General features: G+C 47.4%; 1 protein-coding gene across 2 annotated transcripts in view; it reads right to left on the reverse strand.

Annotated features, from left to right (window-relative positions):
• LOC149358287 (glutamate receptor ionotropic, kainate 2) overlaps positions 1 to 27,104 on the reverse strand; it is a 372,085-nt gene that overhangs the window by 72,691 nt on the left and 272,290 nt on the right. For both annotated transcript variants that reach the window (XM_089570314.1, XM_089570313.1), the window contains exon 3: positions 1,670 to 1,831. In XM_089570314.1, the coding sequence (XP_089426440.1) occupies positions 1,670 to 1,831 (162 nt within the window). The remainder of the gene's footprint in view (positions 1 to 1,669; positions 1,832 to 27,104) is intronic.

Below are 27,104 nucleotides of genomic sequence, written 5' to 3' on the forward strand. Positions count from 1 at the left end.
GGCCTTCTATACTGGTTCACATGTAGATGTTGAAAGACGAAGCGCTATTGACAAACCCGTTAAGGGTGTCTCACCGCTCGAGGGCTTGCTCGTGCTCGCGTGGATGTAAGCGTTATTTCTTGGATAGCTCACGTACCTCACTACATTGCGACATCATTAACCGCATCTTGACTGTCTACCCCCTCTCTAGCTTTTCCCACTTCCCCATTTTCCTTTCTGAATATGGAGAAAGACAGGCAGCTCCACTTAATCGTGTCTTGCCTGTGCTAGTGGTTACTTCGTAATTTTAAGCAGCGCAACGCTAACAAGTGCGTATGTTCTAACAAACCCAGCCACAAGTACATTTTACGATGAAAGGAATCGCATCTGCGGTAGCTTACCCGCCAGTCAGGCATAAGTAAGTTAACCCGCGGATGAATTATATTGCTTACTGACTAATGCTGCGAGATTCCTGTTTTGCGCACTGCGCCAAAAAAATAAAGAGGAAGAATTTCATGCTGTACAAGCGCAGATTAGTCTCCGTAAGGGGGGGATTTTTCAAGGCTCATTAGTTCAAAAATACCTTAACACACTGGCAGTCTATATTTTCTGTAACGAGCTGCACTGCTATGATTTTCCCTCTGCATTTCCGTGTTGTTTTTAGTTGTTTCCTCACTGCCTTCTCCGAAGCCAGTGCCTGCGCTCTGCTGCGCTTGAAAATTGGAGGCACACGATGGAAAACTTTAGTACCGGCATTATTTTTTTAGGATGACGCTTATGGTGCCTACGCGTTCGGCCATCATCCCGTGTCTCTTTGTACTCAGTGGGAACGTGCTCATTATTACGGATCAGCAATGGCTTCGCGAACAAGAATGTCGTCTGTAGTTATTATTCGACCCGGGCCACGGAGACAACGCTGTTCACTGTCGATAAAGTGCGCGAGATCACAGCGTGGCCAAACATGGTCGTTTCGGTGACTGCGAGCGAAGCTTTCATGTTACTGCCGACGGGATTGGCACATTACAGCTGCTCCCTTTACAGTTCTATTGCTTGCTTTCCAGTAATATGAGAGCTGCTAAATACGCGGGAAAACATTCATAAACTTAAAACAGGTAAACGGACACCTAGTACAATGCACTTAAATGAACAATTTGAACTCATGTACGAACAATAGCTGCACATCAAGCGTAACAATCCTTAGACTCAAAACTTTCATTTTGTGCGATTTGTACAACTAACTCATTCTATTAGAACGGTTCTTATTTAGGTCCCGCATTTCTCCGTCGACTGGTGCTCGTGGAAAGGCACCGATTTCTAACCACAATTTTATCTGCTATGGCATTTCGTAAACACGGGTTATATATCGCGTTCTGTTTTGTTTTTGCCTCATATTATTACCTCTGTTAAGTGTCAAGGAACCTTAACCCTTAACAAAACCGACATGTGGAGTGCCTTAAGCGGTCGCGGTCAGGGCCATTCTTTCCCACTTGGATAATTCTTTCGCAATCTATTTGTGCACTCTAAAGCTTTCGATATAGCAGCTCACTTCCTGCCTTCGTTCCCAGGATTGCTGCCAGCCATAGGCGCCGTACCTCCCGCTCTCAACATACATGCCCATCTACGGAGCTCGAGCTCCTTTCTTACGGAGGCCTCTGTGCAAAGCGACGGGACCGGAGTCCCAGCAACTCACCCATCTTGGCCGCTCGGAAGCTGTTTCCCTTCGGGATGTGTTGGATGTCGAAGTTGAGCGTGATGTTTGGCAGCAGCGTGCGGTCCTTGTTTATGCGGATGACGGCGTACTTGAAGGCCAGCTCCATCGCCGAAGAGCGCTGGTCGTCGGTGAACAGCGCTCCTGCATCGGAAGAGGCAAGGATACACTTTTTAATCACCAGCAGCGACAAAATACTCATAAGCACGTATTCAAATGAGTATTTTATGAGTATTCAAAATACTCATAAGCACGTGCGCGCTCAACAAGCTGACAAATATTTCTGTGTGCCTGCCCGTGAAGGTCACTATATAAGCAATGCGCCCTTCCTGGACGCTGTCCACTAGTCTTCTCCGCAGGAGAATAACCTCCCCTTTATCCGGCGTACGTCCTAATTCGCGGCTCTTTTATTGCGTGACATTTCGCCTTTGTTTGTCTGTTCGAAGCCTCTATCTGTGACTTTGTGGTTGCTCGAGAAGAGCAACCTTGGTCGCACCTGCCCCTCCAGATGGCAGCACCTGCCATCGCATGGCTCTGGCGCATCGCTTAACCGCTGCACCACTGCTCCAGGAGTGGTGTGAGGACTCCCAGCGACCTGTGAATGTAAAGTAGACAATGACCAACTTCGCATGTAGGGGCATTAAGCCGTTAACGTTGTCGCGTCATGCTTTTAATGCGGAGCTTAAGTCCGATTTCGCAGATCTTTGTCTGAAGCTTGCTTGACCATGAAAATTGAGCCTCGAACCAAAACCCAAGCCAAAACCGAAGTGTTAGAGCACCTAATTTGATGGTGCAACCACATCAAATCGTCCTCTATTTTTTTTTTCAGGTTTAGTTATGATAATATTTGTAATTTTGCTTAAAATGTGGACTCTGCCGCGTACATATTAAATTGAATATGCATTGCAGGGCTTCGTTGCATGTTCATGAGGACATAGGGACTTGTTCCCATGCTAGCCCAGAGCAGGGGAAAAAGTAGTAAGCAAAAAGACAAGAGTTGATCGCGAAATTCATTTAAAAAACACGGCCCTTAATTTCTTGGTATGAGAAATTGGCAAGTTTACCGTGTAATCAAGCTGAAAGAAAAGTTTGAGTTATACCAAACAGCACGTTGCAGCTCAGAGAAAATAAAATAAAATTGATCGAGAGAAACAGCGTAGAAAAGGCCTAAAGGTTGATTGGATTCTAGCTTGCCCACTGTTGTTGTAGACAAGGGAGGCTAAAACCAATAAAAAGAAACCTGGTTTTAAATTGTCAGCTAAAATATCAGATTCCTCGTTTAGGAACTGTGAGCAAGGAAATAGAGATGGTCAAAAAATGAACCCGCATTTGTTGTGAAGCGTCAATGAACGTTCTGGCTTTGTTGGTGACGAGATTTTTATTTTGCTTTACTGCCTGACAAAGACAGAACTGTGCAGCATCCTGTGCCTGAAGGAATGTAGTAGAGCATAAGACCTATTGCACCTTACCATTATGACGGTCAGAAGGTACCCTTCCTTCAAAGCATTGATGGCAAATTACAAGCAATAAGTAATTTGTGTTTTTAAATCCGTTCTTCAAATATGTTATAAAAAATGTGGCAGCGGAAAAACCTCAAGTCAGGCCCGCAAGAAGCTCTTTTAGACGATATGCGCAGATAGTAGACTATGCGTATCACTATCTGTTACCGATCCGAAGACACGGCCAGCCATCTACTGATTTACTATGCACTCACTGAAGTTACTGCGATACGTACGGTTACTAGGTACAGTGGTGAGCAGCCTTGTCTAGAGCGCTTGAGCAGTGCGCACTTGGTAACAAAAACCGAAATTAGAGAGCAGCCCCTCATTACAGGGCAAAGTTTTCGTGCCTGCTTTGTTTACGAGGCTATCTGGCGCTACTTCCGTGCAAGCGTTGCAGCTGGACCCTAGAGGCTGCCACAAAATCTGGATTTGTTTGCAAGGAAGTGCACCGCCCGAGCGCTCTAGACAAGGCTGCTCACCACTGTACGTTTCACCTTCTCGATTATTATTATATTTACTGTGCGAACGCTTTAATACCGTCGAATGCATTTTGAGGTGTCATGTGCGAACACGACGACCAGTTCGCAGTCACAGCTTTCTTTTCCTGCACTGTTTTTTCATCAAACTTTACCGGTGATTTTTGATGAAATTACGATGCGGGCCGGGTTATTTGTTTTGTGTGCGTTTAGTCGTGCGTTTATTACATCTCCGGCAGCGCATAGTCGGTCGGGCGTGAACATGTCGACACATATTTGGACGAAGAAATAGATCAGGGAAATTTTTGTAGCCGATGCACGACGGTGTTGCTCAAACATGTAGTACGTCCGCGAGAAATTGCTTTCAATAATTTACCGTCAAATCAAGCCTCCACAGCTACAGATCTCGACTGCTCTACCCATGGCCTACAGTGCACTCAAAGATTCATGACGCTGACAACTACTTAGCTCTCAACGCGTTCAGTGGTCCAGTGTTCCACGTGTTTGTCTATTTTTAAATCGCTAGCGAAAGTACCTTGACCCTGCAGTTATCGATAGGTGCCACGCACTGTTTTGCTCTAAAGGCATCCATCGTGCCTGTATGTTTTGCGTGCTGATACATCTTTGTGATGTAATATAGGATATGTGCAAACACTAATGTCCGAAGGTTTTATTTTTCAGGCTTCCTATAATCAATATCCACGCGATGCAAGCTTGTTCAAAAAATAGGTAATACAGCTTTTTATCCCAACAGAGAGCTGCATTTCAAAGTCACAAAGTTGACAGTGTGATGAAAACCTTTCAAACTGTCCGATTTTATTACAGTTGTGGCGAGAGGCAACCGCTTGCCCCGTGACAAAGCCATGCCGTCTTTGCCCAGTTTTAAGAATCAGCCGATTAAGTATCGGAAGCCACCAAATGATGCGAACTTCACACCTGCTCCCGGTTTGGCAGGCGTATCAAGCCTAATTAGTAACTACTGTGGGCTCTTTTTCTAGTCAAGCGTGCTTTCATCCAAGCAGGGGAGGTCACTACAATGTCTCCAGAAGAAACTAAAAACAACAGAACTGGAGTTTTCTTTGCGATATTCTAAAGTACATACACCTACTTTCAGCTTTTCAATATAGTCTACGAATTGTGCAATATCTGCTTCATAGGCGTGTTCTGCCTCGTTCAATATGTCGCGCTACAAGGTAAGAAAACAGCGAAGATCAACGCTATCAACTTCGCCGGGCTCTGTAACGGTGCAGTTTAAAAACGCGGATGTACATTGCACATTCACACGGATGGCATTGCGCAGCTATGCCAAATTTTGCTTCGTAAAGAATGTCCTGTTTGTGCCTTGCCACTCTGAGTATAATTGGCTACTTTACCTAGTTATGCCGAAGAGCTTGCACATAGGAAAATGTAAGTAAGGTTACACAGCAACTCTTCCTTTGGTGGGAAGAAGTCAAACATCGTGTGTAGTTATACTGCAGTGCAGGGAATTGTGAACGCCGGCGCCACGAAAGTATGAAGTACCACCGAAGCTGCTCCAAGCCAACGCATGTGTGCACCCAGCACGCAACAATGGCTCACTGCCCCACCAGGCAAATTTTCTCCCACTTGAAAACAAAACAGCGCTAATAATGAGAGGCGCTTGAACTGATATCTGAGTGCACACATTAAAACCACTAAGGCGCAAAGTTCAACTTTCCGAAGTTCTTCTTCGGCGCCAAATTTAGAGCGAAGCTGAGTACGCTGTAGAAGCATGCTAATGCCGTGTAAACTACAAGAATGTACTTACAACATGTAACAGGCGAAGGCGGGCTAGTTGGTTGTTGACAATGGAGTGCATATTGCAACCGCGCAAAACGACGAGGGACGAAGAGAGGAAAGCACTGGTCAAAACGCGGAACTTCAACTTAGGTTTAATTACAAGGAAAACCACATTTATGCAAGATTCGTAATCACACCTGATAGACAGCAGACGCCATCACATTTACAGGGCGCGGGTGGCACAAGTGAGCCTCTAGATAGTTGAATTCTTTCTTGGATAAGGATACTGAAGCGGTGCTTATGCAACGGTCATTTGCCTTTTTTTATGCAGTATGCTTCAAAAATTTCCCTGCTAAGCTGTGTCGGCCATTTTTTCAGGACAATTGCCGTAGCTGCACGCCCAGGTTCCGCGACGCAATTGACCTGGAAAAATTAGACCCAGCCAAGCAGAGAAATTTTTGAAGCCTACTGCATAAAAAAAAAAGAAAATGACTGTTGCATAAGCACCGCTTCAGTATCCTTATCCAAGAAAGAATTCAACTATCTAGCTGCTAACTTGTGCCACGCGCGCCCACGTGCCTATATAACGTGATATAGTCTCTGCTGTCTATCAGGTGGGATTACGAATCTTCTATAAATGTAGTTTTCCTTGCAGTAAACCTTAGTTTAGGTACCGCTTTTTGTCCTGCGCTTTCCTCTCTTCGTCCCTCGTCGTTTTGCGCGGTTGCAATATGCACTCCATGGACTTATCTTTGGTAAAAAATGAGAAGTGCAAGAAGTGCTGTGGCTGGAGCTTGGCTTTTGAAATTTTACTTGCGAGGTTCATGACAGCTGCACCGGTATCAAGGTAGCACGTATAGCAGACGGCACACCTACTCGATCAAATCAAAATGGCAACCGGACGCTGCGCGTGCAGTGTTTCCAAACCCCCCAAGCACTTCCGTCTATAATAAAGTCCTATATGCGACCTCTTCAGGAGGTAGCAGAAAAGGCAAACGCGTACGGCTGGCATTTGAAGTTTATAAGGCGGGGGGTGCACAGGAAAAAAATCAAGCTCGGTGACATCCCGCAGGCCAATCAATCTCCAAAAATTCCTTGGAGTATGGGGGGAAGTGCAGGCTACCCATTCATACACCAAAGCGGCGCAAATGAACCGCGGGGCAGTACGGCAGTAAGTTTGTAGACCGAGCACACTTGTCCCGTGAACTTTCGCGGCTCACTGCACCTAAATATTTATAACAAGGGAGTAATTACTCATTTGCATCCACCCGAGCGCAGCCATACGGCTACGAAGGAAAGCTATACAGCTTTCTCAGAAACTTCGTAGTTAAAGAAAAATTCGTCCTGGTCCGGGGATCGAACCCAGGACCACCGCTTCACCGGAGCAGTCGCTCTACCTTGGGGGATTCCCCTAAAAATTTGACCAACACAGTTCCCACTTCGAGTTATTGATCAATTCGCTCTCGCCCTACCATAAGCTTGCCATTCCCACGCCTTTGAAGGCAATAAAGAAAAAAAAAAGTCCTGGTTAGCTCAATTGGTAGAGCGACTGCTCCGGTGAAGCGGTGGTCCTGGGTTCGATCCCCGGACCAGGACGAATTTTTTTTTTTAACTACGAAGTTTCTGAGAAAGCTGTATAGCTTTCCTTTGTAGCCGTATGGCTGCGCTCAGGTGGATGCAAATGAGTAATTACTCCCTTATTACAAATCTACTCCACCTTGGGGGATTCCCTTAAAAATTTGAACACCTAAATATTTAGGTGTGTTGACTTTTCCGCTTAATAAAACTTCTGTCACAAAGGTCTCACCTCATTTGGAAAAAACGGTTAAAAACTCGGTAATGCACATGAGCTTACGATACGTGCTGAAAAAAGAGCATGGCTGATTACGCCTTGATTTTCTTTATCTGCGCATGCAGATAAAGGGAATCAGGTCATCTATCTTTATCTAGCTATATCTTCAGTAAAGGACCATTCTTTATCTAGCTGCATCTTCATAAAGGGTCATTCACTACCAAGCCGTATACTTAGCTAGAGGAGCTTAAACAAAAGGAATTCATGCAGTACTATACGGGGAGCTTTAGTGATGCGTTATGACAGTGCAGTTGTATTGTGTGCGTTTTATTGCGCAGAATGCACCTGACTGTGGATGCACACTTGTCTTTCGGAATACGAGACGAAGCGATGCCTATAATGAAGCCCATTCGAAATAGCGCTTCACTAAATCTCCCTAGCGTCACGCGGGTCGCCTTCTGACGGTTTAACGCTTCACAGTGTGTAACGCAGCCTAGAAAGAACTTCGTCGAGTGCGCTAAAGGTTCTACGATAAAAACGAGTATTTGGTGACATAGCAAATACTCTATATACACACGCCGCGCTCCAACGCCCGCCGCCGCCGGCGAGCCCGCGACGTTCTCAAAGCTCAACGGAGCGAGTTTCTAGCGCCGTCGTCTTCAGCGGTGGTTATCTCAAGCGCGCGCCCGGACAAGCCATCGTCTCAAGTCCGAGGAATCGTGTCGGGAAAATAAAAATCGCCTCGATGAACGAAGAGGCTGAAAAGAACACGCAGCTGACAAAAGGAAGAGAGAGAGAGAAATAAAGAATAAGGAGAACGGAAGGAAAAAGAAGAAAGCCTGCCTCGACGGGCCCTTTTTTTTCCCCATCCCGAGATCGTCGCGACAAGAATTCGCTCGCATCACCAGAAGCGGGGCACGTCAGGGCGTTCTCTCGTTCCTGTTCTCGTTCCTGTCCTCGTTCGACATGGTATTTGTGATTGCGTCGTTGGAGCGTGAAAAACGTGTATTCGAACTGAAGAAGTTTCTTTCCTTGCCGCACCTACTGGTGTTTCGGGGTTTGTTTGAGTCCCTAGCTGTACGCCTTTGGTGCTCATATTGTGCGTGTTTGTCAGTGGGTATGTGTCAGTTTGTGTGCATTTTTGCCAGTGCGTATCAGTGTGTCTCGAAGCGCTCTACCACGCAGGCCGGAAGGAAAACAAGTTCGAAAAGCTACGCTTTGTGAAGCGCTACGCGACGAGCAAGCTTTCAGCTGTAAGTTTTTTTTTTTTTTGAACACGCCTGTCTTCTTGGCCTTTCCTATTGAAATCCAATGATTACTTTTAAGCGATAAAATGCCAAAGGATAGGATTTAGGACCGTTTTCCTACGTTTCCCACAGGAGCGCAGTATTTACATGCAGTACTACGTGTTTTCATGATTTGCGGTTTTTCCCACTGTCTACACGGCCTTTACGTGTTTGTTCGCTATTTCAAACGCAGTGTTGTTCCAATGCACTCTATTACTCTATTTTTTTCCTTATTTTGGTTTGGTTTGGTTTGGTTTGGTTTATTGGGGTTTAACGTCCCAAAGCAACTGAGGCTATGAGGGACGCCGTAGTGGAGGGGTCCGGAAATTTCGACCACCTGGGGTTCTTTAACGTGCACTGACATCGCACAGCACACGGGCCTCTAGAATTTCGCCTTCATCGAAATTCAGCCGCCGCGGCCGGGATCGAACCCGCGTCTTTCGGGCCAGCAGCCGAGTGCCGTAGCCACTGAGCCACCGCGGCGGGGTTTTTCTTTATTTTGATGCGTTGTTGTAAGCAGAATCACTCAGTTATAGTGCACAGTGAAATCCATATGGCTGAGCGACTGCAGGTTTTTACAAAAGCAAAGGATAAATTAGCATGACCCGTACCACTTCTTTATCACAGATGTATAAAGAATTACCATAAAATGAAGAAATACTATTATCGGAACCTTAAACTATAGCGTGAGATGAAACTGCGTACGACGAAAACTTCATTTTGCACTGTTGCGTGAAAGGATCAAAGGGCGGAACTTTGCAACTTTGAATTTAAGCACTAAGAACGTCCACACTGCAAGCCGAGAGTGAGTTGCAGGATAGCGGCTAATAGCTCGTCCAAATATCCAATATGAAATCATTGCTTTTTGTGGCGGCTTAGCGGCCCGTAAGCAAGAGCTGATATTAGCTTCAACTGATGACACACTAGAGTTAGTGACTTTAAAATTTGCACACACCTTTTCCAGTGATCGCAGTCACATTTGAACGCAATTAGTTTTTATTCCGCCATGGCATCCTAATAGCTTTCAAGTTCTGCCGCTGAGCCCAAGATAGCGAAATCGTAATCCCGCCTTGGAGGTCGCATTTCGAGGACGGCAAAATGCAAAAAAGCCAATGCGCTCTGCGTTGTAAGTGCGCCCTAAACAACACCGGGCGGTGGATATTAACCAAGGGCCCTCCGCTGCGGCGTTACTCGTTCGCCAAGCGTAGCTTCGAGACGTTAAACCCTGCACACCATTATATACCATAACAACGCCGCAAGGCCTGTAGCTCTAGCGTTCTCGTCAGCGTGACTGCGCGTATTCTCTTTTCAACACCGACGTGATCCAAGCAAGGTAACCTGGTTTTGACCGTTAAAACTGCCTCGGCGCTTCACACCACCGCCCTGCCGCCGTGGCTCAGTGATTACGGCGCTCGGCTGCTGACCCGAAAGACGCGGGTTCGATCCCGGCCGCGGCGGCTGAATTTCTTGAAGGCGAAAATCTAGAGGCTCGTGTGCTGTGCGATGTCAGTGCACGTGAAAGAACTCCACGTGGTCGAAATTTCCGGAGCCCTTCACTACGGCGTCTCTCATAGCCTCAGTCGCCTTGGGACGTTAAACCCCAATAAACAAACAAACAAACAAGCTTCACACCACCAACGCCGCTTCGTCGAGTTAGCCGTGGAGATAGCTGGTTGCCGGAGGAGTAACCGCGTATTCTGGCTCCCCTGGTCGCCTTACCCGACCAGCACCCCCCTATTTCACTGACATCCAGATAAGCCTGTTTCCGCAAATCACACGCAAAAAAAAGCAACAGTATTTTAGGGGCGTAAGACCAGTATGGGCTTGCCTATAAGTTATATGTAACCACACGCAAAATGATTTATTTTCATTTTCGTTTCTGTGACCCACTAGGATGGAGGACCAGCAATGGTTGACTCAGTTTTTGGCTGCTTCTTTAACGGTGTAATTGGCAAACTCCGTGAGTTAGGGCTGTGTTGTTCATATTTCTTTATCCTCTGTTTCGTTTTTGACCGAAAATAGGCCAGTTAGATTTGGTCGCACCTTATACGCTGCAGCACACGTCAGAAGAAGGCTGGCACCGTCGCAAATGTCGCTGTTTCGGCTGCATCGTCGCCGCGAACGAGGCCATCGGTCTTCCGCAGCCGCCGACAGATGAGCGCAACATCTCCTCCGCGAGAGGCCCGCCCCCACGCGGTGCCGCCGGAAAGCAAACACGTCCCTGGGCTCCGCTTGTCTTATTTCTAAGCGCTCATGAGGACGCTATCAACAGCCGCCAGGAACAGCGAAGCCGGCCGTCCCGACGACGCAGAAATTGATGGTGGACGGAGAAGCCTCCCAGCCATCTTTTCATATCACCCGAAGAGACACGGGGGGACTCGTCGAGCAGGTCTCCGATGTGTGTCTACGACGCCACTGAGGCAGATTCATACGGACAGCATCTCTACGAGCTGGAGCATAAGAAAGAGTCCCATGCTTCGGACAACGCCATCAATCGTGCGTTACTTCTGCGGACACGGTCCCGCTATGTCGCGCCGTGTCGTCCGTGTCCTGTCCTATATAACGCCCGAATGATGAGCTGGAGCGCCGACGGGGCCCGACTGGCGCCTGTTCTTGTCGGAATCTGTGCCTTTTTGCCTCCTTAAAGATTGGCGGAATGAGATAAAAAAAATTTTAATTCTTGTCCCTGATGCGCGTTGCAAAGAGACAGCTTTATGAAAGGTGTTGGATGGTTTCGCAGTGCTCAGCAGGGGAACACTAAGCTCTGAGCCTCACGTACAGGTTACGTAATAAGGGAGTAATTACTCATTGGCATCCACTCAAGCGCAGCCATGCGGCTACAAAGGAAAGCTATACAGCTTTCTCAGAAACTTCGTAGTTAAAGAAAAATTCGTCCTGGTCCGGGGTTCGAACCCGGAACCACCGCTTCACTGGAGCAGTCGCTCTACCAACTGCGCTAACCGGGACGGTAAGCTTATGGTAGGGCGAGAGCGAATTGATCAATAACTCGAAGTGGGAACAGTGTTGGTCAAATATTAAGGGAAATCCCCCAAGGTGGAGTTTTACTCCACCTTGGGGGATTCCCCTAAACATTTGACCAGTACAGGTTACGTGGTCCCCTAATTTCGAGTCATGACAGCAATCCCTGCAATGTTCCCAGTTCTGGCATGGATCGCCAATCGATAAAACAGCGACCCCTATGCCTGCTGCCTCATTGTCGATCATTACTCTTTCATTAAGCCAGTTTAGAGCAGCGCTGAAACTCGCGCTATCTTCTTCATCCGGTTTTCCTCTCTCTACTTATTTATTCATGTTCGACTCTCGTCGCGCGGAGCGTAGAGGTAAAGTCCGTTTACACAAGCGACACTGGCTACTTTTTTTTTTTCACGGTGCCATTGTTTGCGCGCGCAGAACACGCACATCTCAGTCTTGTTTAAGCACAAAAGATGGAGAAGATGCAAACAGAAATGCGTAGATCCCCCACACCGTGGGTATATGCCATTAAGCCTGAGTACATCATCATCATCATCAAATGCGTCGATGTATTCTTAGTGTTGGAATGTGCAGGGCACTCTGGCCAATCCCACACTGTGGGTATGTGCCATTCCACCAGAGGCCAACAACGACAACAAGAATGTAGTCGTCTAGTCTAGTGGTGGCCTCCACATGCGCTGTTTTCTTGGTCTTTCTGCTCTTTTATTTAAAGGTTATACCTTATCTCCAAACATATACCCATGGTTGGCACTGATGTGGATGCTGAAGATGGTCGAGGAAAATTTGGAGCCAAATTTAGAGAGTTGTTGGCGCCTGAGAAAGACACCTGATTAAACGACACGTTATGTATTGCACGCCACGTCAGCACAATTTCTGAGGGGATCTCTCGGTAATTCTAGAAACCAAGAATGCCTGATAGCGCACAGATCGTCTTGTTAAAACTTCGAGGCGGCTTTACTAATGCGTATTTACGTGTACTAGCTACACAGAATGGCCAACAACTCACCGATAAGACATAGTGCACCTCGCATCTCTCCCGCGCATGTGTATACCACCCTCGCCGCAACAATGTCCATGACGCGACGTGTCCATCGTAGAGCATGCGTTCGAGTGCCACACGACAAAGGACAGCAATGCGTAGCTTTAAACCTTTATGTCACCACCTAGCGAAGCGTAGTTGAATTTATGCACGCTCGAAACCGAAGTTATCGTAATGTGTTTGCACACCCGAATAGGAAGCCTAGAGGCTTGCAGAGCACAGGAAGCACCTCCCCTCGTGTAGGTGCATCAGAAAACAATTCATAGGCATTTTTTGCACCATCTTTGTCTTCATCCCCCATATCCCCACTCCTGTCCTCGTGCTTCCCAACGCACCCTCCCCCTCGGCAGCAATCCGCTCCATTATGGAAGACATCAAACAAGCGTCCTTCATCAGGCTCTCCAAACATCCACGAACAGACCTCACCAAACCCTCGAAGAGCAAACGGGCTTATGCCACTCGCGTGGAGTAGTCGATAAATAATGGAAACGGGAGAGTTTTCCCGTTCATCATCCATTTCTCCCTTGTGTTATTTCCATTCTTTCCTCCTCTTCCCCAGTGCACGCGAAGCGTGTTTTCTCCTACGGGAAACAAAGAATGGCCGTGTACACACACACACACACAGACCCCGAACGAGGAGCATTGTTTACCCATCTCCGGCGGGGCTTCAGCAAACGCATCCAAACGCGACTGACGCTCGCATCCGTCGCCAGAGCGCGAAAACGCATCGCCGACGAAAAAAAAACGTGGAATGGATGGGAGAAGCTGACGGCTGCGTGGCTTCGATAGGATGGTGGCAACGCAACGGCTCTCCCCATTTGTTTTGCAGATAGAGAGAGACGAGCACTCGCCTCTCATTCACTCTCTCTCTCTCTTCCTCTCTCCTCTCTCTTTCCCTGCGATAGGCCTCGCGCAGCCTACGCTGGCTGGCGTCCGTGGTTTGCGCTCGCGCCGCTCGCGCAGCCTTCGACCCTCCGTCAGCCTTGCAGGCATCCCGGCACCGCGGTCGCATTCATCCTGATTTGCCTCCGAGAAAACACTCGACCTCTGCCACGCGCCAAAGGGGCCATTTTCGTCCGAATGATGGCTCTGCCCCAGCACGCCATGCATGAGGCCCCGGTCGCGGCACTCCGGGACTGCGATGTATTCATGAGCAGATTTGTTGACATATCTGGAAAGGAGAAAAAGAAGAGCGCACTGCCGCCGAGGAGAAATCTTCGTTCGGAGACGCATTTCGATCGCTGTCACGCTAGCGAAAACTCTTTCACTCTCTTTCTCTCTGCTCCCTTCTTCGCTCGTTCCCTTCTGGCTACGAGGAGAGGCAGACAAACCGTGCGTGCATGACGTACGGCGTGTTGTCAGGTTGGCTCGTCACCCACGCAGCTCTCAGCCGTAGATGTGCGCTTCTTGGCAAGGCGCCGGAAAGGTAATGAAATCAATAAAATAAACACACTGCACGTGGCGCGGCGGAAAGGATGCATTGTTTTACACTGTTGTTTTTCTTCAAAAACATTCGCTTTAAACACGTCTGCAATATAAAGCGTAGAGTCCCATTCATCAAGGGATATGTACTTCTACGTTTCGTTGGTTTGTTATGGAGTGGACAGAATTACTGTTATATTTAAAGCAAGCAACGGCGCAGGCGGCGCAGCAATGAAACGGGCCTGCAACGGGGGTTTTCTATACGAGCCTGTCATTTGCCATCCTTGTCTATATATGTGAAATGCACAAACATACACACACGCACTAAAGTAGTTTTTTGCCCATGAATAGAGTTAGTAACGGAGGAAAGCGCGGGGGGGGGGGGGGGGGGGGGGGCACACTGCCACAGTAGAAAGATTGAGATGAAAGGGAGACCTATATTCACACTTCAGAGCAGTTCATGAAACTGCCCATTAAGAAAGCACGAAGCATGCGTAAATTTGATATGCTAATAAACCAAGTCCTTACACCACACTGGCACCTAGACTTCAATCTTGTGGTGACGGCCTATTTTTTTTATGGTGCAAGTCTTATCTGTAATTTAGTTTTCCTTCTATGCGTTCTACGTCGTTCACGTCAACATAACGCACGAGAACGTTCGCGACTGCAGCAAGGAGCTGAGTGGAGAACTGCTAGGCTCAAGCAGAAAGAACTTATGTTAATGAAAGTGACAAAAACAAAACAAACGTTAAAAATATCTCATAGTTTTCATAATAGCAGACTAAGCCACGCCAGTGCAGTTTAAAGTAATCACCCCGCACGCTGCGAGCCTAACTTAGTGACGAACCTTACAAACGCGAAACCAGAGAACATCAAAGTTGAAAAAAAGCCCAGCCAGCCATTTGGGAGAGTTTGTAAGGATACGCCAATGACCAGTTCAAAATAAAGCTCAGGAGGAAAGACGAAATGGGCAGTTCGCGCTTATCCGGACAGAAAACGCAAGGCCCTGGGATACCGTCATCTCATCGGCTTTTTTTTTTCTTTTTTTTTAGCCTGACAAAACCTTCTTTTCTCCAAGCCCACACTTGATGAACTGTATACACCACCATACGAGCATGCCTGGCCGTAACGTTAGAGCTTGGCCGCTATGTACCACGGACACCCTTTCGAGGCAGCTCCATGAGAAAGCATGTCATTAAGGAGCAAAGCAAGTAAGGGGGTGCGAAACCGAGTTAAACAAAAAAAAACGCCAAACAGGTAGGAAATAGCGCATTCCGGGCAGATTCCTTTCACGCTCCAACTCCTTAATTTATTTTCGCTTGGCCGCCCTTCCTGCGTCGTTCCTTTTTCGCAGCCCCAGTTCTCTTTATAACTTTTTTTTCTATCTCTTCCAGAGGTTGTCCAGTGATCACTAGACGATTTGCGAATTGCCTGGGCTTTGGGAAAATCGTTCCGATTGCCGCGCGCAGTTGGTAGGAGGTCTCGAGGTAAGTGCCGCATTTACGCGCTCACAATTCGGCCCTTTTCCTTAGCGATTCTCGCTTGGAAGATTTGCAGCGCGGGGGATGGCGAAGCTTTCTTGGTCATTTGTTTTATTTGTGTATAAACCCAAAGAACAGTTACGTACGCCGTTAAGGTTCCGGACGACCGGTTGTTCGCATGCAGTGCAAATTTTAAATGAGGCTATTACTGCCACGCCGCATAGTGAAATTGGCTTTGTATTTGATCAACCTTCGTTCGCCGTTTGTTGGCAGCTAAAACAAAGGTGCCCGCATCGATATGTCAGAGGTGGATATTTTGAACGCACCTTCTAGCGATTACTTGATTTTAACGATAATTGTGTAAAACCGAAATTAATTTCCAATGCCCACTGCTGGAAAATTGCAGTGCAGTGCTGTAGTGAATGCGATTTGAACGAAGTCATTTTCTTACGTGTTGCGGCAGGGTCATCATTTGTTTATCCAATGTTTCAACAAAATACGTCGTAGCTGCCGACTTTCTATAAAGCATGTCAGAAGGAAATTAAAAAAAAAAGAGGCCACGATGTATGACTGGTCTTGCGTTTACGGCATTAGATGAACGATTAACGAAAGCTACAGAATCGTTTTAATACTGGTACCATGAAAACTGCTTCACAGCCTTCTTATGCATGTATTGTGCGTAAATCTGATTGGGTAGACAAAACAACTAGTGTTAAATTGAGGACTTCTCCGTGAAGAACATTTCGCTTCATTCGCATGAGAAAGCATGATGTACAAGTCTGCTGATGACGACACATCTAGTGTTCTAGATGACGTTAGGTTTTCTCGCTGCTAGTCAAACCAAATGTAGTGTTAAGCCGATTTCTGTCACCTTTAACATGGAAAAAATGTTCAGTATAGGTGCGTTTTTCTTATTAGCACGTCCCAGCAGTACACTACCCCATTTCTCTGTACTGTTCGTGAAGTTTAGATCAAATTGATTGCAGCTTAAAACTGAATTCTAGCAAAGTGAAATGCATCCCTTCCTCACTGACAACGTTTCTGTGATTAAGCCAATCAGTGAACAAGCACCCGAGATCTCCTAAATATTAGACATCAAAAGAGGCAAACCATCATGGGAGGTCATCGCTTAGTAACTAGTAAGATCGCGAAGGGAAACTACTATAGTTACTGTCGGATTCTGCATAGCAACCTACCCTTTGATTTAAAAAAATATAGTTACACATATCCCTCATAAATCGATATACAGCCGAACTTCAAATATGCATTAATCAAACATTCACACCCTGAGATATTTACACCCATCACATGGCTAAATGAAGCCATAAAATATTGAACTGTCTATGTGAGAGTTTCTAACTCGCTGATAAGTAACCTGCAGTGTTCAACAATAACCAGCCTTGGGATCTGCTGCTTCACCTGTAATGCTTCGAACGCAGATTCCCAGGAGCTGTAGTTGATTTGAAAATGCTATCGAGCTGGTTGATGTTATTCTTTTCACACGGTGAAGAAGCGCGAAAACAACACACATAAGACACAAGATTCGCGATGATCCCGCATCTTGTGTCTTATTTGCGAGTTTTTTTTTTTTTGCGCAACTTTACCATGCCTGTCGCTGACCGAGAGCATAAATATGCACATGAATATGCGTGTAAGTAATGAGTAACTACAACTCGCAAGACAAAACCACTCTTCCGGCGCTACCAATATCAGGACGAATCATCCGAACGGAAAGAAATGAGAAAATGCGCCACCCTCGCACCGACCGCTGTCGATTCCGTCGACGCGCAGTAAGGGAGTGAGAAGCTGTCAGCGAAAATGGGGCAAATACGCGGTCATTTACAGTACCTCTCCAATCTCCCTCGCCCTCCTTACACAGTATCTCGTTTTTCTCCTTGGAATCTAGGCGTTAAATTAAGGTGCAAAAAAGAAAATAGGACCGCGGATAGGCCCCGCATTTCCCGAGAGGCGACAGAGTCAGCGAGCGTAAGGATGAGAAACAGTAAGGAAAAGAAAGCGGTTCGAAGGCGAATGGAGAGAGCGCGAGGGCCACAATCAGGCAAATGAGAACGGTCGGCGGCTAAGCGATACACGCGGATGCCTCCAAATGATCTCCGAAAGACGTTCGATGACCGAGAGAAGAATTAAAAGAAAGAAAGTAGGAACGAGAGCGACGAATGGTCTTCTTCGTTCCTCCCTGGCCTCCCACGACTGACGACGGTTACGTATGTGAGATCAAAAGCAAGACAGACAGACAGGAAGAATTTCCCTGAGGGCGTGAGGAGCCTCGCTGGGTTGATAGCGTGGTAGGGGCCGGTCGTTTTCACCGGGGAAAAAGAGACGGAGAGTGGTGCGAGTATTGGTGGTGGAGTGAGGCGGGAGAGGAAGTAGACACATGGGAAGCATCCGCCGGATTGCTCTCAACTCAGTGCGTGATGATAGGAGCCGTGAAGCTTGGTGGCAAATGAAACTGTGTCCCGTTACGGCGTGGTTCCGATAATATATGCCCCTCCCCCATCGATCTCTTCTCCCGGAGGTCATAAATATTTTTTCAGGGCCTAACAACGCCCGGTAGAATTTCGAAGACGAAAAAGGAGAAAAGATCGAAGAGATGAGAGTTGCTTCGAGGGGGAAGACTGAGCCGAAATTAAATGGACACGCTAGGGATGACAGACCGAGTCCGCCTGCTACGGCTCGAGCGGCATGTTCCACGCCATGTGATCAGAGCGGTGAGGCGACATGCATACCGACGCCTCAATGGCGCGGAGTTGCGCGAAAAATTCTTTCTCCCTTGCATCGCTAGAATTTGCGGACGCAGTTCAAGCGTCTGCGATATATTAGATGGTTGATTGCAAACGAACAGTTATCTGAAAATTGCCTTAAATATTTGCCATTTATTCCATGCTACGCTAGCTACCTTGCACTGCATAGAATGAATACGTGCTTCGCCGTGCTGACGTTTTAATGCATAGACAGCGGGCATTGTTCGTGCAGAGAGCATCTACTCTGTCGATGCTATATTCTTCTCCTTCATTTGCTACTGCTTGCTTTCGACGGGACAGTGTTAAAGGCTCCGTTACCTCCGGCGTCAGCGTTGTTGACGTAGTGAGCGAAAAATCACGAGCAGGACTCCGGCAGGTGGCGCCCAGAAAGCAACCTAGGAGGTAGGTGGGCCACCTAGGTCACGTGACCTTGCACCGTCACATAATGTGCACATCGGATTGCTAGCAAACTGCCCACCGTCGCAGGCGGCAGTTAAATAAATCATTGGTCGCTCGGTAAGAGCAACCTGGGCTACACAAGGCCCACCGCTGGGAGCACCTTCCATCGCAGGGCAGTGGCGCATCGCTTAACCGCTGCACCTGTGCGCCAGGAGGGGTACGAGAACTCCCAAGGATCTATGAATGTAAAGGAGAGAATGACCGACTGCATATACAGCAATTAACCCATTAAGCTACCGTGTAATACTCTTAAGGCGGAGCTTAACTGTCTCCTTCAATTTCTGTCGCCCCTGGTTCAAAATAGACAACATCCGACCTATGCAAGCATGTAAGCAGTACAAGCTATAGTAGTCTATGCACGTTGCAGAGTACAGAGTACGGAAACATCTGAAGGCATGGGCGCTCTTTATTGTTATATAGGTTTTTCTCACTTGAATTGTTATCCCCGTGAATTACTTCTTCCGTTAAGACCAACAAGAAAACATTTACTTTTCCTTTCCTTACGTCACCAAGCGCGACGGGAAGGACGGACAAAATCTGTGGACAAGAAAATGGATTGAAGTAGACGTCTAATGTATTCCACGCATCGTCCTTGCTCGCGGCTGAAAAAGAGCTCAGTGACCGAACGAGATTGTTCTTGTGATTGGCCAAGCCACAGCACCGGCAGTCTCACCAGTGCACAGAACAAATGCTACGCAGTATGTACTCACTGCAACAAAAAAGTGGCATTGCAAAGCGGCGGCGGCAATGAATTCTTTGATCTTAAGTTATCTCATTCAGCCGCTGATTTCAGCTGAAGTGCCTTGCCGTAGACAGCGCTGAGAACAAAAAAAAAAGCAAGAAAAAAGGAGTTAAGAAGTGCGGCTAAATGCATTACAACGGAGAGTTTGAAGTGACCGGAAAATTAAGCCAGCTAATGAGATGCGCTTTAGCGCAAAGTCGCGATAAAGAAGCTCTTTATCTCCCGTTTTAATACAGGTCGTTTTGAAGGGGAAAAAGAGAGCGGGAATACGATAGAGCCGTGTGACGATAATGATAAAGCGTGGGGCCGATGAATTCTGCCGACTATATGTTATTTCGCTCTGCTAAACGTTCCATTTAAAGGTCATTTGCGAGAGTCGTATCACGGACAGCGTATACTTTTTGAAACTGGAGTTCAACGATGGCATGCTTTTCAGCATCGATATTGATATCGTTACCATGGAAGTATTTTGCATATCGCGGTTGTGTTTTTCGAATATAAAATGGAAATGGTCGGTGGAAATGATAGTCGTGTGGAAACCAGAGCATTTGCATACTAGGTTTCGCTGAGTGTTTGCATTCCTTAAAGGGACTATATCGACCTTCAAACTTTTTTAGCCTTAGCTCAATTTTAAAGCTAAGTTTTCAAATAAAACTTGTCGAGACGCCATTAAGGCCGCACTATCCAGTTTGGCGATTAGCTGTGAACCAACGAATATAACCTCAACGAGGATATCAAGAGTATTGCTGAGCGCAAAGTATTCCTTCCAAACTATATCTCAGATACATGCATTACAGCAGGCGTTTCTTCCCACCGTTTTCATTACAGAGGGTAACGGAACCTCACATGCTAGACATGCGTCCACTTCACGATGGCATCAAGTGAAACAGACTTTTCGGATAGGCGTCGTACTACTCTTACCGATGCAACATCGCCCAAGCAAACTGAATAACTGTCGACACACACAAACTACAACCGTATGAGACGTGTAAGCCAACAGAGACGACGCAAAAACACATTTCAAAGCCGTAACAAAGAAGGAAGCACAACCGGTATCGCAACCGTGTGGTGCCTATAGGTATGCTCGGCGGGGATCCCCTCCATCGCAAGGCAAATACGGCCATTGAGCCAAGGGGATGAGGTGGCGAAGAGTAGGCGTGCCCCAAGAGGGTAGAGAAGCTGTAAGGAAGAGGGAAAGGGAGAGGAGCAAAGCTGGTGCACTAATTCCCGATCGCTCCTCCACGAACCAACTCTTTGCCGTAATGGCGCTGTGTGAGAGGGGATCGACGGAAAGGGACGCGAGGCGCTGCAGGTCAGCAGTGGATCGGTGCTTGACCCAGAAACGCCGTACCGCTCTGCAAATATTGCCCGAGCACTCGAGCGCAAGGCGCCTTCGAGGCTGCTTCGGCGGATGCGGCAAAAAGCGTCCCCGACTGCTCCCCGCGCGATTCCCCACTGCCCTTACCTTCCCTACTCCTTGCTTCGTCGATTCCCCACGCTCCCTACTCGCGCCTCTCTTCGTCCCTGGTTCGATCCCTAAACTCCTTCTGCTGAAGCTTTAGCGCTCTTCTTTTACCTGTACATTTCTTCCCCCCTCTTACGGAACACCCTACGCTTGATAGACCGGGAAGCTCAAACCGGTCCTCACCCCCGAGCCAAACGCTTTAGAGGGGTTAAGAGCTTCGCATGTATGTTCGGCCGGAGGTACAAGTAAATATGTTGCGCAGCATCAACAATCCTACCCCTCTTCCCAACACTCCCATATTTTCCTATTCCTCATCCCTTCCATGCCTCGGCCTCACGCTCTATACACCGGCTCGTGATCATCGCGACACGTGTCGGCACGTGCGATCGATGTCGCGAGCTCCGTGAAATCACTTTGCGTGTTCACGCCATCGCCGGCGACAGCTCCACCGACACGAAAAGCATTCCGCGGCCTGATAGTTTCAATAGAACGCGCAGCTATAGCGCCCGGTGTCCCCATGATAGCGAATGACCTGACACGGTATTCGATACCGCACCATCAACTATATTACCAGTCCACTGGGCCTGCTTCGTGCCCTCTCTACGGAGCAGAACTGCGCAGCTTCGCAGCATGAGATTACACCGTCGAGACTCATCGATTATTTCCCACGTGTCGCTCTGATAACGGCTAATTGCTATGCAGAGACACTTTTTTTTTTCTTCCCGTTATTTTTTGCTTGGAGAGCGGGGAAGTACACTATTCGCGAGGTATTAAACGCGGACGTTGCAATCAGTGCACCGCTTATGCACGTTTCAATGTTCTTCACGTGTGCAGAGACTCTTACATTAAAATGAAGGGATTTTTAGTATACATAAAAACGCAGCTCAGAAGGTGTTGCAGGTGTAGTCTGGCTTGCTTAGCAGGCTAGCTCAGTGAATACTTGGATGCAGTTTTAACGCGCAATTATCACGCTTATCAGTATATTATCAGTTTTATCGGTCAATTATGAGTTTTATCAGGCTCGACTTCAAGAACTAGAATGCACACAGATATCGCCGCCTTGGATGTTGTAATTCATAATGAGGTACAAGAAATCTTGAACGCCGAAGTGCTGTGCCGTGAAAAGGTCAGCTCTATATGTGCCACCATGCAACCATTTGGGTGTGTGTTTTCTTTTATCCTTTCTTTCACTGACATCAGCAAATCTGGACGATCGTTACTGTGGTTTGGTGCGCTTACAAGTGGTTAATCGCCAATATGTACTTTACAATGAAGAGCAGCTGGTGAAACGTAGCGCAGTATGTTCAGCCCTGGAACTCGTGCTGCCTGATGTCGGCACGCACTTCGCGTCTTTTCGACGTCTTTAAAAGCAAATTAACGCCACTGCGAAGCATTTTTCGAAACTGTGTCGTTTCTGCACGTCCGTATACGCGTTCCTCGCATACTTAGGCTGGTTAAAGGTCTTCATTAGTCATGAAATAATCGAGTGCTTCTGGACCTAGCCTCAAAGGTTAAACTTAAACATACAATGTGGTTAAAACTGCGAAATCAAATCACCGAATGCGCGGGAAAGCTATCAACTAATTGTGTGCCCGGCAGTACAACAGGAGTTTGTCAAGAAAAATGAGTCAATTTTAGCAATCAAAGCATCCCTACAGTTAGCTTTATGGCGTTGTTTTCTCTAATGCGTCCGAAATAAAGATGTGCAAAGTACGGTGCTAATGGCCCCTATCCTGAAAAAATCAACCAGCAGAAATTTTGTGCACCATGAATTTATAATTGCAGGTCTGATTAGCAAATTGGTCGGAGCCCAACATGGCAAAGGCAGCAGCGCTGGATCTTGTGGAGGTCCGAAGGCGTTAAAAACGGATGTTTTAGGTGTTCTTATACTGCTACTTAATGCATGTTTTCTTCATTCTTCCACCGTTTTCTTTCACCGTCACATAGCGTCACGATCAATGCTTCATCAAATTTTCCGTTTTTTTCATATTTTCCATTCTTTTCATTTTCTACTTTCAAAGCACGTGAAAAAAAAAACACTTTAATCAGTGCCTTCCCGTAGGCCTCTCGTCTCAACGTAGCTCAGATATTCGTGAAATGAGAGCAGGCAGTATACTAAGAAAAGCCGTTTATGACAGGTGTCATATCTGTCTTCGGGGCTTCGATGTGTCATACTAGAATGAATGAAGTCAGTATTACTCTTTTCTCCTGTCTTCATACTGTTACCGCTGCATTTGTTTAACAGATATTCGTATTCATGTCACGACGCCTACTGCGCTGATCCTTCATGGGGATTCCCATCTGTCCTTATTACCCACACGGCTAAGGCGCCTGACACGCCGCGCATAGCAAGAGACTGGGTCTCGAAGGTTTTCCCACCAAGAAGGATTTGGCTTCTCCGGCGGGACCCGCCGGCGAAACACTGTCGCACTCGGGCTTACTCGCCCGAGATAACTACACCGCAGAAAGTATCCAACCAACCTTTTTACCATGCCTTGTATGGGTTCCCACTAACTGCCCGCAGCCAAGGAAGCGAAGACAAAAAGATCGAAGATGGTAAAAGAAAAACAATAAATAAACACGATGGCTGCAACACTCTTTCATCGGCGTGCCGGTTCCATGGGTGGCGTGCAAGGATACCGTCGAAATCCTTCTCTGCACAAAAGCTCCTCTCGCCTTTCGCGTTCTCACGTTGCCTGTACTTGGCCTGCCTTCGCCTTTCGTCGTCTTCGTTATTCAAAGTGAACGTAAGGCATGCATTTTGTCCGTGCGTTCCGGCCTACCTCATACCGGAGAAGGCTGGAGAGAGTGGAGGGGCAAAATGTCAATAGACGTGGCGAAAGCAATGGAGAGCTCGCCGAAGGATGTCCACGCGAATCTCCTTTAGGGAGGCCCGCGAACCGCCGAAGTGCTCGGAGAAGCGGAAAAAGAAAGGGACATACACAGGATCATTCTCCGGCGGACGTGCGGTTCCCAACCGTCTCGCCGTTCCTCTTTCCGTTCTCCGCTTCCGGTCTGCCGGCCCACGCTTGGCCGACGGGAGGAAGCACACACAGAAACCGGAAGGAACCAAACACCCTGCGTCGCGAATGCGACTCCAGGGAGAGGCCGCCGAGGCGAAACCCTTGTGCTTAGCGCGACGGCAACAGGAGACGCGTACGGATGAGAAGGCTATACAAGGAGGACGAACGCAAAACAAATAGTAAAGGGATACAGCGTGTATCGAAGAACAGCTCCAAGTAAATACTCGGACCTTCTTGCCGAGACCTGGGACCAGGGCTTAAGGTGGCACTGGTCGCTGAGCAGACATCACTAGAGTTTTCTTTCCGCGTCCGGATTATTGCTGGCGTCAAGTACGCTACGCGCTAGGGACCAAGAAGGATTCCTTGAGATTTTCAGGCTGCAGTAAACTGCACATCCTTCGTCAAAAGAGTGCGGCCCGCAGCCTTCACTGCCGAGGTGTGTAAGAGGCCACTTACAGAAAGAACCCTTGCAGCTCCGAATCCCTGCACAGTGAGCAGACCTTACGTCCTCATCCCTGAGTAACACTGCAGCATCAGGGTTGCCGAAACAGTCCCTCTACATCACTCACAATCAAACCCTGTAGGCCGGACACTTTTAACAAGCACTGCGCATTGCATTAGGCGAAAACGTTACAGCTGTGCCTGTATGCTCCTTAGGGGTTGGATACAGAATTTTGCGTTGTAAACTTAAAGGAGCAACGAAAACATGCAATTGAGGTAGCACGCTGTTTAATATATATAGCCCGGTGGCCTCAAGCAGGAATTCCTTGCAAAAAAAGGAAAAAAAGAAGCCAGTTCAGGCACTGCGCTCTTTGAATATTTCAGGCGCTACCACTGTCCTATGCGTACGCGACTTGACGCAGTTGGGAACTGTACTAACGCGTAGCGAAGAAGCAGGCTCTCGACCCTCAAAAGCCACTGCGTTACTAACACGACGTTTACAAAGAGTTAAGGCGTATGCTGCGCAGCTTTCCCCTCTCAAGGACATCATGTGGGATTTTGTCTACTCTCTCTAATTGCCTTCTTATCATAAATACGCCTTTACACTACCACCCGGAAAAGCCCGTATATGTTCGATATGCTCGACTTGAAGTCACGAATATGGCGAACGAAAAAAAAACGGAGGATTAAATCATTACTTGTGACTGAACAAACACGAAACAAACATGACAGCGAAAACTCCTGTCCTTAGTGCAAGGCTGGTTTCTATGGCCGGGGTCATTCGACGAGGCAAGTTCCTGACATCATTTATATTATGCCATTGTAGGGAGTTCATGCTGGCTTTAAATTTGTTTTATTGAGAGGTCATTAGGCGGGCGATCCTGACGAAACCTGTACGGCGTCACCGCCTGTAGGAAACCTCTGGAGGGAGTTTCCGCTCTCCGCCTGTCACCTCCTATAACAATGGCTAGAGCGAAACACCGACACTAGCAATTTGATAAGGACACTTCAGTGACAGATTATAGTGATTGTATACTAGGGATCATAGTGGCTTAGTGAAGATGCAAGTAGCGGGGGGTCATCGTAGTGGTACGGCTCGTGCTCCAGTCTACCGAACTACTGCACAAAGGAAGATAAGGTAGAGAATAATGCTCTCGCATATTCACCACATCGATTCAATTTATCGTTCCTCAATTTCTTAATAATGAATAATCCAAAGAGTCTCTGTAAACTTTACCTCAGAAAGCACTGCCTTCTTACTTTTTGTTTTTCCTTTTGACATCGCAGCTGAGCTTCAAAACTGGTCGTAACCACAATCTAGGTTTGTATAACCTTGGGTGCAAGGCAAGTTAAAATACTTATCAAAGATGACAGCAAGCGAAAGGAAACACCGAATTAGAGTTGAGAGTAAGAGGCACAGGAGAGCAAGGCGAAGGCCAGGCAGGAGAGGAGGCGAAAGACAAGCCTGCGCCAGCGGAATGCCAATGAGCGGAGTCATGCCGCTGCCAGCACCTCCGGACGCCTTGTCAACAGTCCGGCAAGCGCCTGCGCTACCGGCCTTGCCTTCCGGTCGGGCCTTAATGGAAAGCAGCAAGACCACGCAAGTGGGTAACGGGAAAGGATGAACCGAACATTCCTTCCGGCAACACACAGAACACGAACATTTGTAGGACGCTTCATCGAACATGCGAAACACCTGTGTAGGATACTTAGGCGAAGCTGACAACGGAGATACAAGGTTTAAGTTTTGTTTCTGTTGTTCGAAGGGGTACCGCGGACAGATTGATGTTGGTCTATACCGATTGGCTACCACGTTATATTGGCATGTAGAGGGGCGACCATCAGTGAAAGCGGGGCTTTTTTTTTAAGTAATAAAAGGCCCAAATTGAATTACAAATACCGCAGGCCGTTTTAACAAGCAAACGCAGATTATCTCAAGTGCACTTGCTTGTGTGCAAATCCCTCAGGATAAACCATATGGATACCTAAATCCCGCCAGGGATCTAGGTTTACTCAAGTTTCTCAGCAATAAAAGGGTATTTTGCTGCTGACCAAACATCAACACATGCAGAAAATTGGAACGAAAAAAATTCACTGGCTGCAAAAGATGGACGGAGTTGTCTATGGTGTACGCGTGTGGGGTGTTTCTGAAAGGACCCACCATGCATAGCATTTTACTGATGTTCGTAGATCTCAGGTATTTTTTTCCGCCGCGGTGACTCATTGGTTATGGTGCTCGGCTGCTGACCTGAAAGACGCGGGTTCGATCCCGGCCGCGGTGGTCGAATTTCGATGGAGGCGAAAGTCTAGAGGCCCGTGTGCTGTGCGATGTCAGTGCACGTTGAAGAACACCAGGTGGTCGAAATTTCTGGAGCCCTTCACTACGGCGTCTCTCATAGCCTGAGTCGCTTTGGGACGCTAAACCCCATAAACCGAAACCAAACCAGATCTCAGGTATTCATGCTGAATTTTTTCTTAATTTTCATAAATAGCAGAGGTACACATGAAGGCATATCTTTTCTCTTTAGAATTGTTCTCGCCTTATTTTTGTGCTCTCGTTTAAAAGGGACGTTAAGGATTCTGTAAATGGGCTGCTGTAGGGTGCGGAGGGCAAATGTTAAATGCTAGCCGGAGTAGTGTGAACAAGCAAAATGCAAGTGCTGTATGCTGAAGAAAACGTCAAGGATGGCAATTTCTAAGCGGCCTTCTGTGCTTTCTTTCTTTTATATTCTTGAGAATGTTGAGTTAAAGCGTGGTCGTTCTTGCCGCCATTAC

This window comes from Amblyomma mixtum, chromosome 2 (assembly GCF_055824585.1).
Source record: "Amblyomma mixtum isolate Tamu chromosome 2, ASM5582458v1, whole genome shotgun sequence".
In the NCBI taxonomy this organism is placed as follows: Eukaryota; Metazoa; Arthropoda; class Arachnida; order Ixodida; family Ixodidae; genus Amblyomma; species Amblyomma mixtum.